Source organism: Peromyscus eremicus, chromosome 11 (genome assembly GCF_949786415.1).
Source record: "Peromyscus eremicus chromosome 11, PerEre_H2_v1, whole genome shotgun sequence".
Lineage (NCBI taxonomy): Eukaryota > Metazoa > Chordata > Mammalia > Rodentia > Cricetidae > Peromyscus > Peromyscus eremicus.
Window position 1 is genome coordinate 17,521,052 of NC_081427.1, and position 16,308 is coordinate 17,537,359.

Below are 16,308 nucleotides of genomic sequence, written 5' to 3' on the forward strand. Positions count from 1 at the left end.
TCGGAGAGGTAGGACCACCGCAGGAGGAAGGGTAAGGTTTTAGCTCTTAGCTCTGACCTCTTGGCTTTCTTCTTTGCGTTGGTTCTTTGTTTCTTATTTAATAAGAAGGTTGGTTACATCTACACTAATTAGGAGCTATAAGATTTATCTCTACCTCTCAATATTTCCTTTGTAAAATCTACCTCTATCTCTCGTGCTAAGTGTCCTTATAGTGCAGTGACCCAAATCAGGCATTCTGAATCACGGGGTTTATCTCATACAGTTTCTTACTCAAGGATGAACAACCTGTGCTGTTTATTCAGTAGAAGTCTTAGTGGAGGCATGGAAGGAAGTGGAAGGAAGAAGTGAAATGTTGCGAATATAGTACTCATATATGAAAATGTCAAAATAACCTTCTTAGATTTTCACAGTTATTGTGTAATTTCAATATTGTATTATTTCATGGAAATTACAGAGAAAGCTGAAGCAAATATCTTTTGAGATTATTTTCCAGATTCAAACTGCAAAACGTTTCCTTTGCAGTGTAGCCAAGACAGGTTTTGGCACAGTAATTCCTTATACTTTGTGGTCATAAATCTCATTTTTGTTCCAGGATTTGTTGAATGTTTTAATTAAATGATCATCCAAAATGAAACATGTATTTTTAGATAAAATGTTTCTATAAAGCTCTTATTTGGTAATTTATTAGAAACAATTATGAGACTAGGAGTAGAAATTAAGAGGAATTTAAGACACTACCCTAACTGGCCAGGCACTTTGACACATACTAATTTACCTAGTACCGGGGCAGCAGAGGCAGTATGACAAGAAGTCCAAGGCAAGCCAGGACCAAATAGTGAGTAGGTGTCTCTGGAGGAAAAAACACACATATACTAAACAAAAAAACACCAGAAAACAGATACGATTACAAATCTAAAACCTCAGAAAAGAAAAAGCTACCAAAGGAACAAAGTAAGAAACAACCAACATTTATTCAACCAGTTCTCAGAGGATTTTAAAAATGGTATTCTTTTAGTATTTATGATAATATTTTAGTGGCAACTGGGCTGAGTCACTAATTGCCATGTGTCCTCCATCCTTCATCAGCTTTAAACAGAGACATATTATACTCAGAGTTTATTTTGAGTTCCTTTCGACATTCTGCCTTTAAAACAGCAGAACTTCCAGCAGGGCCCGAGGAGAGGCTCACCAAGTTCCAATACTGGGGAGAAGCTCTCATCAGCTGGTAGTGACTGGAGAGGGAGAAGTCCAAGTTTCTCCAGGGATGCCACCCTGTCAGTGCTAGGTTGCCCTGGCTTCAGAAGATGGCCGCACACATGTGTGCATACTGGTAGCACGAAGTTGACTTCGTGGGCTAAAGCAGAGTTCATGAATCTGACACGATGTGTTGGGAGATTATTTGGGAGCACTGGAAGTGGGGATTTAATTTTTTTCAAAACACACTGCATATCGTTTCAAACAATAAATAGAAATGATATTAACATAATTTAACGTGCATTTCACACTTGTGCTCTGAAAATTCATTTATCATAATTCTTTTCCAGCCCGACTGTCATTTACTATCATTTCACAAATTATCCTCATGAGAAATATGTGTACAGACATAGAACTAAATTTTATATCTATCTGATTTACCACTTAGAAAATATTAACCTTACTGTACGATGCAGATTGAAAATATTTTATTCTAATAATTCCTCCATTAATCTAAGCCCTCTTTTGTTGTGTTAGATTAACATATGCAGTGTTCTTTATAATTTGGCATGGGGAGCAGTTAACCTTAAGTAATGCATAAATGTATTTTCAAAAACTTAAAAGAGAATTTCAATATATTATATTGAGGGAATCATTTTTACAAGACTGAAACCTAATAGATAAGGAGTTCTTATAACCATGTCTGTATTTTTAATCTTCAGAATTCTTTACCAGCTGAGGAACTTTATAAGGTTCTTTTCTAAACAGGCAGGAATCAGAGATAGGAGAGAAACTATGTTAAATTTTACAGAGTTGCTAGTATTGACAAGCGCAATGAGAATGACAGTTTCTCATTTAAATACTAAGTGAAGGCATTTCATGACAAACGCAGACACAGCAGGTTAGGCGTGGTGGTGTGCGCCAATAATCCCAGCCCTTAGGGACCTGAGGGAGGATGTTCTGGGCTGTGAATCCTGACTCAGAAACAACCAACCAAACAAGCTAGGAGGAAATTTCTCCAATTTGGATATTTTCCTAAATCTGTAAGAGTGTACTATAAAAATATTAATTATACAAAAAGTTCAAATTAAGATATAGTAATTACTTACAAAATTTTCAGTAAAAGAATTTCTCTCTCATCTTACAGAAGTCTTTATAGTAAATACTTATGATAGCAATGTTTTTAGAATGAATCATCTCATTGTCTAAATCTACAGACAGGGAGAGAAGAATAAAATGTGTTGTACATTCAGCCTCTCACTAATTGCTTTTTATTTTTCTTAAATTCTATAGGCACTAATCATATTTTGGCATTAAATATTAAAGCATTTTGTGAAAATATCTTATTATACTGTTTTTCTAAGATGTAATATTAACATAACTGACAGTTTAATTGGCATGTTTCTTTTCCTTTTAATGTCTTTTACAAATATACAAATAGTGCAGATTTCTTAACTATTTATAAAATTGTAGCCTGTGATTGCTTTAAAATTTCTCCTTGTCTGAAATGCAAATAGTGCCACTTTTTAGTAATACACTTTAATATTATATTTTGAATATATTTTCTATGAGGCAAAGTAGAAAATATTAACATTTGTGAGATTTTATTTTAATTTTTCCATTATTCATCAACTTGTTTACATATCAATGAGGAACCTAATTTGTAAATATCAATAAAGGAAATGGGGAGGGAAAATGCAACACAATCTTAAAACTGTAAATTTCAACCATAATAGTAATACTATTAGTTTGGATCTAAAAATTAGTTATATGGCTGGAGAGATAGCTCAATTGGGAAATTGCCTGCCTTTACAGTAGGAATACAAGAGTTTCATATCTAGGACCCATATAAAAAAATATCCTGCTGGATAGTACAGCATGCATTCCCAGTGGTGAGGGGCCCAAGTTAGGCAGATAGATTGCTGGGGCTCAGTGGCCACACAGCTTAGCCTACATGGTGGGCAAAAAGGTTGAAGAGAGACACTGACTTACAGCAAAACTAATCAAAAGTTGACTGGTACCTGAGAAACTACACTATGGTTGTCATTGGTTTCCACAAGCATTAAGCATGCACCACACACCCACACACAAATACATGTGCGGCTGCACACAAAAATAATGTGTGCACACCTACACAAATTAACATGACTTTGAAGAATTACTTTTTTGCCAGGCAGTAAGAAACAAGCAAAAATTAAAAGATTTAGTACTTACAGGTCATGACTGAGTTGTTATAAGAAAACCTCAGTCAAGCCTGGACTACCAAGTGAGATCCAGGAAAGGCACAAAACTACATAGAGAAACCCTGTCTCAAAAAACCAAAAAAAAAAAAAAAAAAAAAAAAAAACCTCAGTCAGTATTTCCATCAAGGGCTAAAGGGGAAATTTACTTTCCTATTATGAATTAATATTGCCTCTCATTTTAATTTTTATTTTATTTTCTATCTTTTCTACTCCTTTTCCCCTCTTCCTTCTCTTACCTCTTCTCTTCATCTTCTTCACCTTTGATTCTCTTTGGAAATATTCTTTTCCAGAATGGTAGTATTATGTCTTAAGTTTTTTGATGCTCAGCCAGTCATGTAATGGGTTAAGTGCTTGTTGCCTTGCTCTTATGAAGGGCTAGATAATAAAGTATTTCAGCTTTCTTGGGTCAGATAATATCTGCTGTTGACTTTGCTTGTATAGAGTGAACACTATCACGGATGATGAATAAATGCCTGCTATAACACAAATTTTGAAAGGTCTTATTAACAAAACAACAGAGCCAGATATTGGGGTGAATGCTGAAAGATCAGGGGAACAGAACAAGCCACAGCCAACCTCACCTTGACAACTCCTCAGCTGATCTTCTTTCCTCAGAATGAAAGCCTTTGAGACCTCACCCGAATGGATCTCAGCTGAACTGCTTAAATGCCTCTAGTTCTCTGTGTAGTTTTGGTGCCTGTCCTGGATCTCTCTCTGTAAACCAGGCTGGCCTCAAACTCACAGAGACCCACCTGGCTCTGCTTCCCACAGAGAACCCTGTCTCAAAAAAAACAAAACAAAACAACAACAAAAAAACAAAACAAAACAAAAAGCCCTCTAATTCCTGGTCCTCACACCTTAGTTACCTTTCTGCTTCCTGCCATCCCTTCCTGGGATTAAAGGCATGTGTTCTTTTCAAGCAAAGACATGAGATCTCAAGTGTTGGGATTAAAATTGTGTGCCACTATGCCTGGCTCTGTGTCCAGTGTAGCCTTGAACTCACAGAGATCCAGATGGATCTCTGCCTCCCAAGTGATAGGATTAAAGGCGTATGTGCCACCACTGTCTGGCCTCTATGTCTAATCTAGTGACTGGCTCTGTCGTCTGATCCCCAGGCAAGTGTATTAGGGTACACCATATATTGGGGTAGACAATATAACACCACATTTCCCATTTTTTGTCTAAAATAATAAAAGGAAGTTGTAAATAATTTAAGAAAAACTATATACAATAAGTACATTAAGGATATACAAGATAAACAGTCAAGAATTACATACCATAACAATGTCTAGTCCATTTGACAGATTCAGACAAAAAAAACTCCATTATTTAGCCTATTTTGGTGAGTCTAAAATGTACCTAATTCACTTTCCAACCTTTTTATCTTGTCAGCCTGCAACTTGTTCCAGTGAACTATGGTCAAAATGCAACTCACTGGTTAAAATGACGAGAGTGACACTTGGCAGTAATTTATTTTATAATAATTTTCTACCTTAGCATTTAAACACTAATACTATGTCTATTAGAGTTTTGATTTGAATCTATGGGGTTAACCTATTGTTTGGAAAATAATTAGATCTTATAAAAATCCATGCCTCTAAGTGGCTACTTATTTGGCTTAATTTTAAGTTCCTATGATTTCTTTCTTTCTTTCTTTCTTTCTTTCTTTTCTTTTTTTTTTTTTTTCCAGAGCTGAGGACTGAACCCAGGGCCTTACTCTACCACCGAGCTAAATCCCCACCCCCAGTTCCTATGATTTCAGTGAGATGCTGATTATTTGTGAAATGATCTCATATCACATGATAATTTTTTTGTGAGAATTTAGTTGAAAATATTCCCAGAACTAATAGGAATAAGTCTTTTGTAGGGTGACATAATATTCAATGTCTTTGAATTGCATATCTTTACCCCAAATAATTCCCAGAAAAGGATTTCAAGTGCTTAGGGTTAATCACCTCGTTCAGTTAACAGCTTGCCATGTTGCTGTTTGCTCCATGGGGTATCTTCACCTTGATTGATTAGAGTAATCCATCAGTTTCTGTTTGCTTGATGATAGTGTCTTTAATATTAATGATAGTGCATGCCTATCATTATTCTTAGACACATTTCACAATGAGAAACAAATATAAGTGGCTGTAGAAACTAGAACTGACTTCTGTGTGGACCATCTAGTCCAAGCAATTGAGCCTCAGTCATCTACTATGGCCATCACTGCCTTGTGTAGGTCCAACTGCTCTCTCATGAGCGCTTACTTTAAAGCAAGAGACAATTGGGCCCAGGTAGCCTCCTGTCTGCTTTTGTGTACAAAATATAAATAGAATAGAGCAAATAAGAGAAAACAGCCCCACAGCTGGAAGGCAACTTTAAAGAAAAATGATGTTCATAGCTATTCTGCCAGTAGCTGGCAAAGCACTTTTTATAAAACATATTTAATGTTTACAACCACTTGGAGGCTGGGGAAAGAGTAATACTTTGAAAATACGTTTAATGTTTTGTACCACTCTGTGGCCAAGAAGCAACTCCTGCTAAAATATATTTAATGCTTAGCGTCATTTGGCAGTTTAGGAAAAAAGAAACTTCTTGTTAATTTTTAACATTTATTGCTGCTCAGTGACTGTGAGTACGACTATCACTGTGGCATGCTTTATGTTTGGGGACACATTGTGCTGCCACTAAAACAATCCGTACATTTCTCTCAAGGCTGCACAAAAACTGCCAATCGCATTACCTTAGCAATTGCACCGCTAATAAAAATGCAGAAATCAAACACAGAAATAAAATGTTCCTTTAACACATAGTCATAACCTTCTCTGGCCCTAGAAATAGCCCGGCCATGCAGTATGCTGAGGACACTTCACAGCTCACACAGGAGGGATCATCAGGCTCAGCTCAATTTCATCAAATGTGCTAAGGCCACTCGACAGATTGTGAAGCATAAGTGTAATCTGATAATTGGTGTTTCTTACAAATCAACAGCTTGTCTCCACACATTAAGGTAAAGGAGTCCTCTACACCAAAGGAAATGTAAATTGCAGAAAAAGGTCTATTTTGTTTTTAAATAAACTTGGTTTAATTTACAGAAAGGGTGAAGGAAATACTGAGCTTCCTTTGTTGGGTGGAAGAATTGGCTGTCTGGGAAAAGGGAAAAACATAAACAGCCAGGACCTCTGTAATCAACGCCTTCTCCAGAAGTCTCCAGAGAATGAGCAACAAAGTATTACTAGGACCCTTCTCCACTTAAAGTACATTACACAGGAGTAGACTAAGTGTATGTATATTTCTCTTGCCTATTTCTAATAACCTTGAGAATAAAGTGTAATATTATTCCTTAGTTTCAAGTGGAAGAACCAGAGCACAACTAACCTGAATAATCTTTCTAGAAGTACAGCTTTGGAGAATGTTAGAGGGACTCTTTAAAGGAGGAAAGGCATCCAACTATGAACAACTAAAATACCTGCACGCCACTACAACAGGTTATACTATACAAAACATGATGCGATGCAGTCAGAGGAAGCAAGAGCTTAAAATATGAACTACACAATTATGTTTATCCCCCCCACTATCAAGCCTAATCAGCTGACCTGAGTGATTCATTTGTAATGACCCAGGGCTCTGTGCTGTAGTTTATCCCACTTTTTCAGCAGACATATCAACAAAAGTTATTTCCTGTCTTTCTCACCATTTTGTCTTGGGTGTACTTGAGTTAAGAAAATGGATTTATTGGTGTCACAGAACCCCAGAACTAAATCTTGGACACCTGTCCCCATAGTGTGGTGATATTATACTTGTGCTGAAATGTGATGATATTTTATTTGTGCTCCAATAAATAAAGCTTGCCTGGAGATCAGAGGAAAATCCAAGCCATTATAAGTAAACACAAAAGTCATGCAATGTTAGCACACGCCTTTAATTCCATCACTTGGCAGGCAGGGTTCTGTCCAGATCCCTGTGAGTTCAAGGCCACACTAGAAACAGAGCCAGGTGTGGTGGCACATGCCTTAAATTCCAACACTCGTTAACCATGGAGGTCTGGAGGGCTGTACAGACAGACAGGAAGTGACAGCTGGGCAGGAAGAGGAAGTGAAGTAGCTGGACAGAGAGCAATTCAGATGGCAGAACAGCATGGCATATGGCATGAGTAGACAGGAAGTATTTTGCATTTGGAAACTGCAGAGTTGGCAAGTTAAGGTTAGCCACCCGTGGCTTTCCCTATTTCCCTGATCTCTCAGGTTTTCACTGCTATATCTGCCTCCATGTTTTTTTTTTTTTATTTAATAAAACCATTTAGAGACTCTTCTACACTACAGATAATTGATTCATGCTTTACAAGGATGGAAATTTGAGTTTCTTAGAACAGGCTAAATACATGCTGCATGACCGAGAATGAGAGGGAGAAGCAGAGAGTCCATCATAGTGCGTAGACTGACTCTGGGGATCGTCACTGGGCTCAGCTCCACTGTGCTCCTGATCTGGAATACCCTATTTCCTGATTGAAAGCTGGTCTGATTTTAACGGTTAAGAGTGGTGCACAATTGAGGAGAAATCTTAGACTGATGAATAGTAACTGAGGTAACTGAGAGCGAGCAGTCATAATAAGTACATTATTACCAAGTGAAGCTTTTGATCATAGCACACCCTCAGCATACACCTTGGCAACTTGTTGAGATGTCATGAGTAAGAACTACCCTGTTTAGGCACTCAGAGATTTATATTCATGTGTGTTAATGCATATCTGTTGTATATTATTAGAGGCTTGGGACAACTATTATGAAATATTAGACTGTTGTTGCACAACTTTTCCCAAGTACTGAAACAACTTCATCTGTACTGAGACAGATCAAAGCATACTACACTTGGTAGGACAGCAATGTGAGGGAGGCCAAAGCTGCTTCTCTTGAGCAGGAAGGATGGCTCATCCCAGAGAACTGCTTGGCACAAAGCACAATGATAAGAGTTCAAATTCCAGAACCTGTGTAAAACCAAGCACTACGGCCCTTCTCTAGTGTTCCAACAAGGAGATGGGAGACAGAGACAGGAGAACTTCCATAAGCTCATGGACCAGAGAGCCGACTCCACACAGAAATAAAACAAAAACAGGTCCTATCTCAAACAAGGCCATGACTGAAACTGCAAAGTTTCTTCTGACCTTTAGATGAATCCTATGGTACACTTGGAATACTTTCAACACATGAAAACACACACACACACACACACACACACACACACACACACATTCAAACATATGCATACACACATACACATGAGAGAAAGGGATGAAGAAAACAAGAAAATGTGTTTCTCATAAATAGTCCTGACAATAGAAAACACTCTTAGTTCACACTTGTTGAAACCACATGAATCCAAAATGTTCTATAATATACCTAGGAAAAAAATTTCACAAATGTTAGCATAATGGGATCTGGAAAACACTATTCTTAACTGAAAGAAAGTAGTAGCACATGCAATACATGTTAATATGCATTTAAATCTTACATGTAATGTGTAATTTGGAGCAATAATGTCAAATTTTATTGAGACAACTGATAAAATTATAATCAAATGGAGAATAAAAATTAGAATGTAAATTCCTGACTTTAAAATTCGTATTTTGGTTACAGAAGAAGAATGTCTTAATAGAAAAAAAGACAGAAACACACCAAAACAAACAAACATACAAACAAACAAAAGTAGAACTGTTGCCATAAGCTACTGATAAGAGTTTGCAAATTTAGCATAGATTAAAAGTCAAATGTTGTGGAATATTTAACTATGCAAAGATGTGTTGTATTTGTTTAACTATGCAAAGATGTGTTGCATTTGTTCAATTATGTAGAGATGTGTTGCTGCTTTACTTGGCTGCCTAAGGCACCTGATTGGTCTAATGAAAGCTGAACAGCCAATAGCTACGGAGGAGGTAAATGTGGGACTTATAGGCACAATAGTAAGTTGTAGGAGAAATTTAGGCTCAGGGCAGGAAAGAAAAAAAGATACCAGCAAGACGCCAAGGGGTCAGCCAGCTAAACATTGAGGAAATAGAAAAGTAGGACACACAGAATAAGAGAAGGTAAAAAGCCCAGAGGCAAATGTACATAAATAGAAACAGATTGAATTACATTTATAGAGCTAGTGGGGTGAGCCTAAACCATGGCCAAGCATTCTTAATTAACAAGTCTGTGCATCTTTATTTGGGAGATGGTTGGTGGCCCAAAGAAAATTCCAAGTACAAGTGGAGCCCAACATGGGGCAGAAATGTCCAGATTGGGCCTGAGAAAGCTGAAAAAACGAAAACTGATACAACTCGTTTTAAGAGGTGCTGCTGATTGAAAGAAAGAAAAAAAAAACTTACATAAGAGATACAAAGTTTATAAGGTTGAGAAACCTAAAAGCTTATTGTTTACTTAAGAAAATGATTTGAGGCCTAAAAGGATAATTTTGGATTGGTAATACAAGTTAGAATAGAAAGTAAATCAGTTACACAACTTTGGCCTCACCAAGATAGGATAGATAATGGAGTATTTTCTCTGAATTTGCCAAATGTAAATGGGCTGGATATTGTAAATCTAATTCTTACTTGATAATTGTTCTTATCATGTATGTCAATGATAGTCTATCTATCCCATATTCATTATATTGTTTCTGAAACTTTCTCTTTATAATACTTCTCTAACTGTCAAGCTATACCTATAGATCAATGTATTGTTTAACAATCATCAGAGAATCTTCTTCTTGCAGTAGATGATAATTACCACATAGACCCACAACTGGACAATGTGCAGAAAGTAAACTACCTTGGAGTGCTCAGTCCTAAAATGGATGCCCTTATCACATCCTTCCCCTTGAGGTTTAGGGATCTATGTAGAATAATGAGTGTAGAGGCTATAACAGCTAGAGGTTTAGGTGATTTTTAGATAAATAGCATTTCCAGACACAATGAGACTGATACACATATGAATTTACAGAGACAATAGACAGCTTTCCTAAGACCTGCACAAGCTCAAAAAATCACAGTAGGGAAGAGGGTAAGTGGGAACAAATTTCCATCCATGGCCTAGAAGTTATTTGCAAAAGATTTCAGTTGGGGAAGGGGAAATCAGTGTTCTTTAAGAGAGTGGCATTGCTTACATCAACCACACTGAAGGACAGGCTCTATGCTCAGGAATAATTGTTCAGCACTAATTGGGTTCTGGTTTTGGATACTTTTTTAAGTAAAAGAACTTGAAGTGGTATAGATATGGATGAAGGGAGGATATGGAAGGAACTGGGGTTTAGGAAATAATATAAAATACATTGTTTAAAATTCTTCATGAATAAGTTATCAAAAGATCAAAACTTAACCAAAAATTTGTTTAGTTTTTCTTATAAAATATCACATAAAAGCATATAATAATCAAAGGGGGAAAAGGAGACATGTACTTGCTATTTATCTTTATTATGCAGTAGTTTAATTTTCAGCTTATTTATTTAAATTTATGTTAATCTTATTTGTTTAGCATCACCAAAAACAGCCTACTACTTTGATAGGTTTTAAGCAAGAAGACTCATCAAATTATGCATTATACCTAAATATAATGAAAATTAGACAATGTCATAATTTGCTTTCTAAACCTTAAGGAAGGTCAAATGGGCACTGGAGACTACAAAAATCACCCTGTAGCTGTGATTAACTTTGTTCTAAACCCATCCCTGAGTCCTTATGCATAGAAGTTACTACAGGGAAGTTTTTGTGACAGTTAAATATGAAGAGGGACATTCATCTCCAGTGTGATCCTCCGATACCTAACAACTGCTTAAGGAATGGTAGAACATAGTCTGTAAATCTTGTTTCATAAATGAAAACTCCTACAATCAGTCATAGAAACCCAGTCATTGATAATCCAATAAGCTATCCAATATGACAAAGGGGAGGGGGAGGATACAGGCCTGGATACACATTAAAAATTGCAAACTGCCTGCAGTCCAGATGAAAGTAACTGAAACCACATGTTCCCCAGATGCATAATCATCAGATATTATGGAGGACACATTATTGTAATTCACTGTGCTGTTCATGGTCTTAAAGAATTAAGAGCACATTCATAAAGTCCAAATTTGTCTCCAAGGAGCTGGGGACTTTCTGGATCAAGAGGCAATTTCGTTAGGTCAAAGTAGAAGCAGTTTGTCTTTGAGCATGTTTCCCTGGCAGAGTGGATGTAACAGAAGTTATTATCAGAGCAACCTTCTTCCCAAACAATTCATAGAGTCCCCAGGATAATTTTGAACTTCAGAGTGTTAAGTGTATTGTATTAGGGCTAAAATATTAATTTCCTTGTAATCTTATCTTACCTTTCTTATCATTTTCTTCACTTACATACTTATAGTCCTTGTAATATTCACTTCATATAATTTTCATTGTACATTTATTTGAGCATTCTTTCCTCTCTATAATCATTATGACTGTATTCACATTTCATAATAAACTTTGTTTCAATACATTTATTCATTTTATATTTATGTTCCAAATACTCTAGCTCCTTACATATTTGTGATCTTTTGTTATTATCTTTTTATTATTAGCTTAATCATTACATAAAATAATGGCTTTGCTTATTACATTCTCATATATATACATATATACATATGTACATATATGTACAATAAAAATCATGGTATATATACACATACATATGTATATATATGACACACACTTTGATATTTATTGTATGTATATTTCTGTTGAGTGGGCTTCCTTTGTTATTTAATTTTCTCTGCTCATAGTCATTGGTTAAAAAAAGGTTTATTTATAGAGAATACCTAAATGTCTGTATCTATCTGATGTGTCACAGAAGTAGCTATATTGTCAGTTGAGTATGCAACATGCCATTGGGTCTTGGCCAAGAAGATTTAACATTGCAATAAAATAAAATAAAAGGAATTATGTGGCAAAAATAAGTAGAGAAAAATTATATGCCTTTAGATTATTAAAATAATGAGCTTTTCCTAACTGGCGATATGGATCTTGGAGCTTAGTTGAAGCAGTCCAGGGAAACAAGGAAGAGCTTTACTCGGAATACCTTAGAGCTATTAGTTAAGTTTATGTTTGCTGTGAAAAACACATATAACAGTTGCCACAAATCCAACCACCTTCCAGTAATCTCTATTTGATATGTATAAGTGAGATTTTGAAGTGGCCCATCTGTAAATCATTGCGCATATCTTAACATTTAATTCATAATGTGTTTGATATCTCTTTTTGCTAATTTAAAAATATAAAATTATGATTGTATATTGAAAGAATATGTACCAACACATGCTTTTGAGATTTAATAAACACTTTTCTGCTATATCAATCTACATTCTCCAGCCATCTATATTTATATGATAAATGATTGATTGATAGATAGATAGATGATAGATAAATAGAAAGATAGATAAATAGATGATATATAGGAATAATGGAGATATACAACAATAACAAATTTTGGTGGTGGTACCTAAAGCTATACTTTGACGAATTTATTCTCATGTAGATTATTATAGTATATCATACTATAATAAATTATGTGTTACCCCAGTATAGCAAAATCCAGGACCACTTTATTTCTAACTTCCCTACATTTCTCCAAATTTCCCATAATAATTTTTTCTACATATGCTAGCTACAAAATGTTTAGGTAAGGGCTTTATTTGTAAGGACAAATTATTTATTCCACTAAGCATAGTGAAAGATTTAACTATTTATCTTATGATATAGATTTTTTTTGAATATAGGGGTGTGTGTGTGTGTGTGTGTGTGTGTGTGTGTGTGTGTGTGTGTGTCCTATGGACATTGTCTTGGTTTAAAAATAGAGTCAATGATTTTTCTAATTTCATGCTGATATTTCTACTTCACACAATGTCTGCTAAACAGCATTGCCACTTAAAAACCTTTTTTCTTGAAGTACATCATACTATTATATTTTTCTCCATCTAGAATATAAAACTCTGTTTTCTGGGATTACTTTCTAATAAGACATTTTTCTTTCTGACTGTTTTTCTAAATCTCTTGTAGTCATAACACGGCATTAGAAAATGCATCTCTTTATCAGAAAACACCGAAAACATGCAGCCCTCACTGTGCACATTAAAACTAGAAATTTACATGTTCTATCTTCAGCTGGCTTCTCAGGTGACTGAGAGAATGCATTCTGGAATATATGATAAGTCATATACACAGGGTAAAACACTTTTATAGTAAATCCATGCAACTTTTCCTTAACTAATAATTTGCTTCTAACCTTATTCAGTGAGCACAATCCTCATTGCATAGTTAGGACTTTGTAGGGAAAGCAAAGATCCTCCGATAAGATGCATCAGTCTTAGGAAATAAAACCATGTCTCATACTTACAGTTCAAGTTCTAATCTGTTTTGAGAGCATTAACCATACCTTCAAAATATGATAGATACTAGGTGTTACTTTAAACTGTTATCGTGGCTTAGCTGTAGTGATGTAATATTCGAGACATAATTTAAAATTTCCTTTATGGAGCTAAGGAGATGTCTCAATTTGTAAAATACTTGATACTGCCAAGCAAGCATGAGGCACCGAGTTCAGATCCCCTGAACCCCCATAATCCAGTTGCTGTGGAGGGACAGTGAGGAGATTGACAGCAGGCCACCTAATCTAGCCGACTAGTGATACCTTCTCTCAAAATATGTTAAAGAGTGCCTGAAGAACACATTCTGTGTTTACCTCTGTCCTCCACATACTCACTCATATATGTACATAAACATACACATAGGAACATTTACATACACACTAAATAAACTTTCTTTAAAGGTATAATATATTATTTACCAAATGTTATTGTATGCAAAATAGGACTTTGCAAATTTAAGCTGTTAGTAAAATGTTATGACAAATTTAATTTCTGCTTTTTATTAATTATTTTGAGTCAGGGTTTCTAGTAGAGCTGGATAGACTTAAACTCAAAAGTATGCAATGCTGGCCTTGAACTTATGATTCTCCTGGCTCCCATGCACAAGTGCTGGGATTATAGGTATGCATTGGCTATAACCAGCTCATATTTAAGGTCTTAATAATAATGATGTCATTGTACTTTAATAATTATTTTCTATCAATGACTTCATGATAGCATGATTATGATTTGAAAACACTGGAAACATTTAAAAGTGATTTCACAGTTTTCATTCTTGGTAATATATAAAGAATGAAAAGTACCTCCTTTTTTGGTTCATTTCTGGTTCCAATTCAATGCATGCCTTAGTTGTGTACTATGAGCTAAGAATTACTAATGGTTTTCAGTGAAATTCGGTAGTTATCCTCATCACTGAATAGTGTCAATGGCAATCAAGTCATGTCTGAATGAACTACACATTTAAATATAAATAGATATTATGAGTCAAGTAAATCAATTCATTAGGAAATAGTTAAGAATGGTATATATTCTATTCATATGTATTTATATTGATGAGGGAATAATGAAAGTTCTTAGAGTAAATTAATTTTTTTCCATATAAACAATATTGATTTCCTGTAAGTAGGAGATCTACATCAGCATGTAGAGAAACTGTTAAAGAGGGTTCATAGCATTGATATAAATTTGGTTTGTCCACTCACCCACAGGAGACATTTCTGGAACACTAGCAACATAAGGTCCATCCAGAAACTTTGGTTCATTATCATTAATATCCTGCACTTTAATGATGAACTCGGATTCAGGCTCCAAGGGCTTCCTTGTTTCTATGTCCACTGCCTGAGCACGGAGTGTGTAGAAGGGCTTCTCTTCTCTGTCCAGACTTCTTATGGCATGGATGTCTCCTGTAGTTTCATCAATTGTAAACACAGTGCCAGCACCATCTCCAGAGAGCGTGTATTTAACAGTGCCCTCTCCTTTGTCCAAGTCAGAATGCAGCTGAGAAAGAGACACAGAGAGAGACACAGAGCTAATTACATGCAGTACAATTTATTTCATCAGATAAGTTAAATTACTACTTCGTAGATTTTCATGTTCTAATGACAACTTCTTGATTATAGAAAATAAGATGTGGATGGTGAGATAACTCAGAAGATCCAGAGCTTGTTCTGTAACAAGAGGACCTGAGTTCAACCTCTAGAACCTATGGGATGCCATATACAGTACATATCATTGTTTGTAATCTTAGCATTGGTACTGAAAGATGGGAGGCAGAGTTAGGAGAATGCCTAAAAGTGTAGAGGCAAATTATAATTGTGTAGAAGACACTGAAGGAGAGTCACTGTGACAAATGAAATGGAAGATGCAGATGAATACTCAAAGTTGTCCTCTAACCTCCACCAACCCATGGCATCCACATGCCTAAACCCACTCAACTCCATATGCACACATACAAGAACTAATTTTAAGAGAATGAATCAAAAATTATATTGCACATTTTTTTACGCACTAGCTACATGTGTACTATATTGACTGATAGTCTTAATGTTTGGAATTCTTCAGATATATTGCATAGTCAATCCTATATTCATGATAAATGATAGATACTAGAAATTTACAGTCCCTAGTAAACCAACAGGACTAAAATAATTTATTTTGACAGTTTTCTTTAGTTATCATACATATTTTCAAGAATAACATAGTCATAGAGTGAAATGAGACACATCGTAAATATAGCTATTGTTTCATTTTAATGATCACTGTTTAATGAAATATTAACTCAAAAATAACAAACTGTGAGCTCCCAAAAGACAGGAAGGTAGGATCCAAGGACCGATTCCAGAAAGATGTGAGGTAAAATGAAATTATGGGAACATGTCCTAAAGGAAAGAGTGAATTCTTTCAGTGAGTATTCAAATGAGTTGTCCAAGATTACGTGGTTGGTTGCAAAAATCAGTTTTTATGCTTTCAGAATAAC

At 35.5% G+C, this 16,308-nt stretch overlaps 1 protein-coding gene across 1 annotated transcript in view; it reads right to left on the reverse strand.

The window, feature by feature from the left end:
- Cdh12 (cadherin 12) overlaps positions 1-16,308 on the reverse strand; it is a 263,403-nt gene that overhangs the window by 165,831 nt on the left and 81,264 nt on the right. The window contains exon 2 of the mRNA XM_059276185.1: positions 15,035-15,329. Coding sequence (XP_059132168.1) covers positions 15,035-15,329 — 295 coding nt within the window. The remainder of the gene's footprint in view (positions 1-15,034; positions 15,330-16,308) is intronic.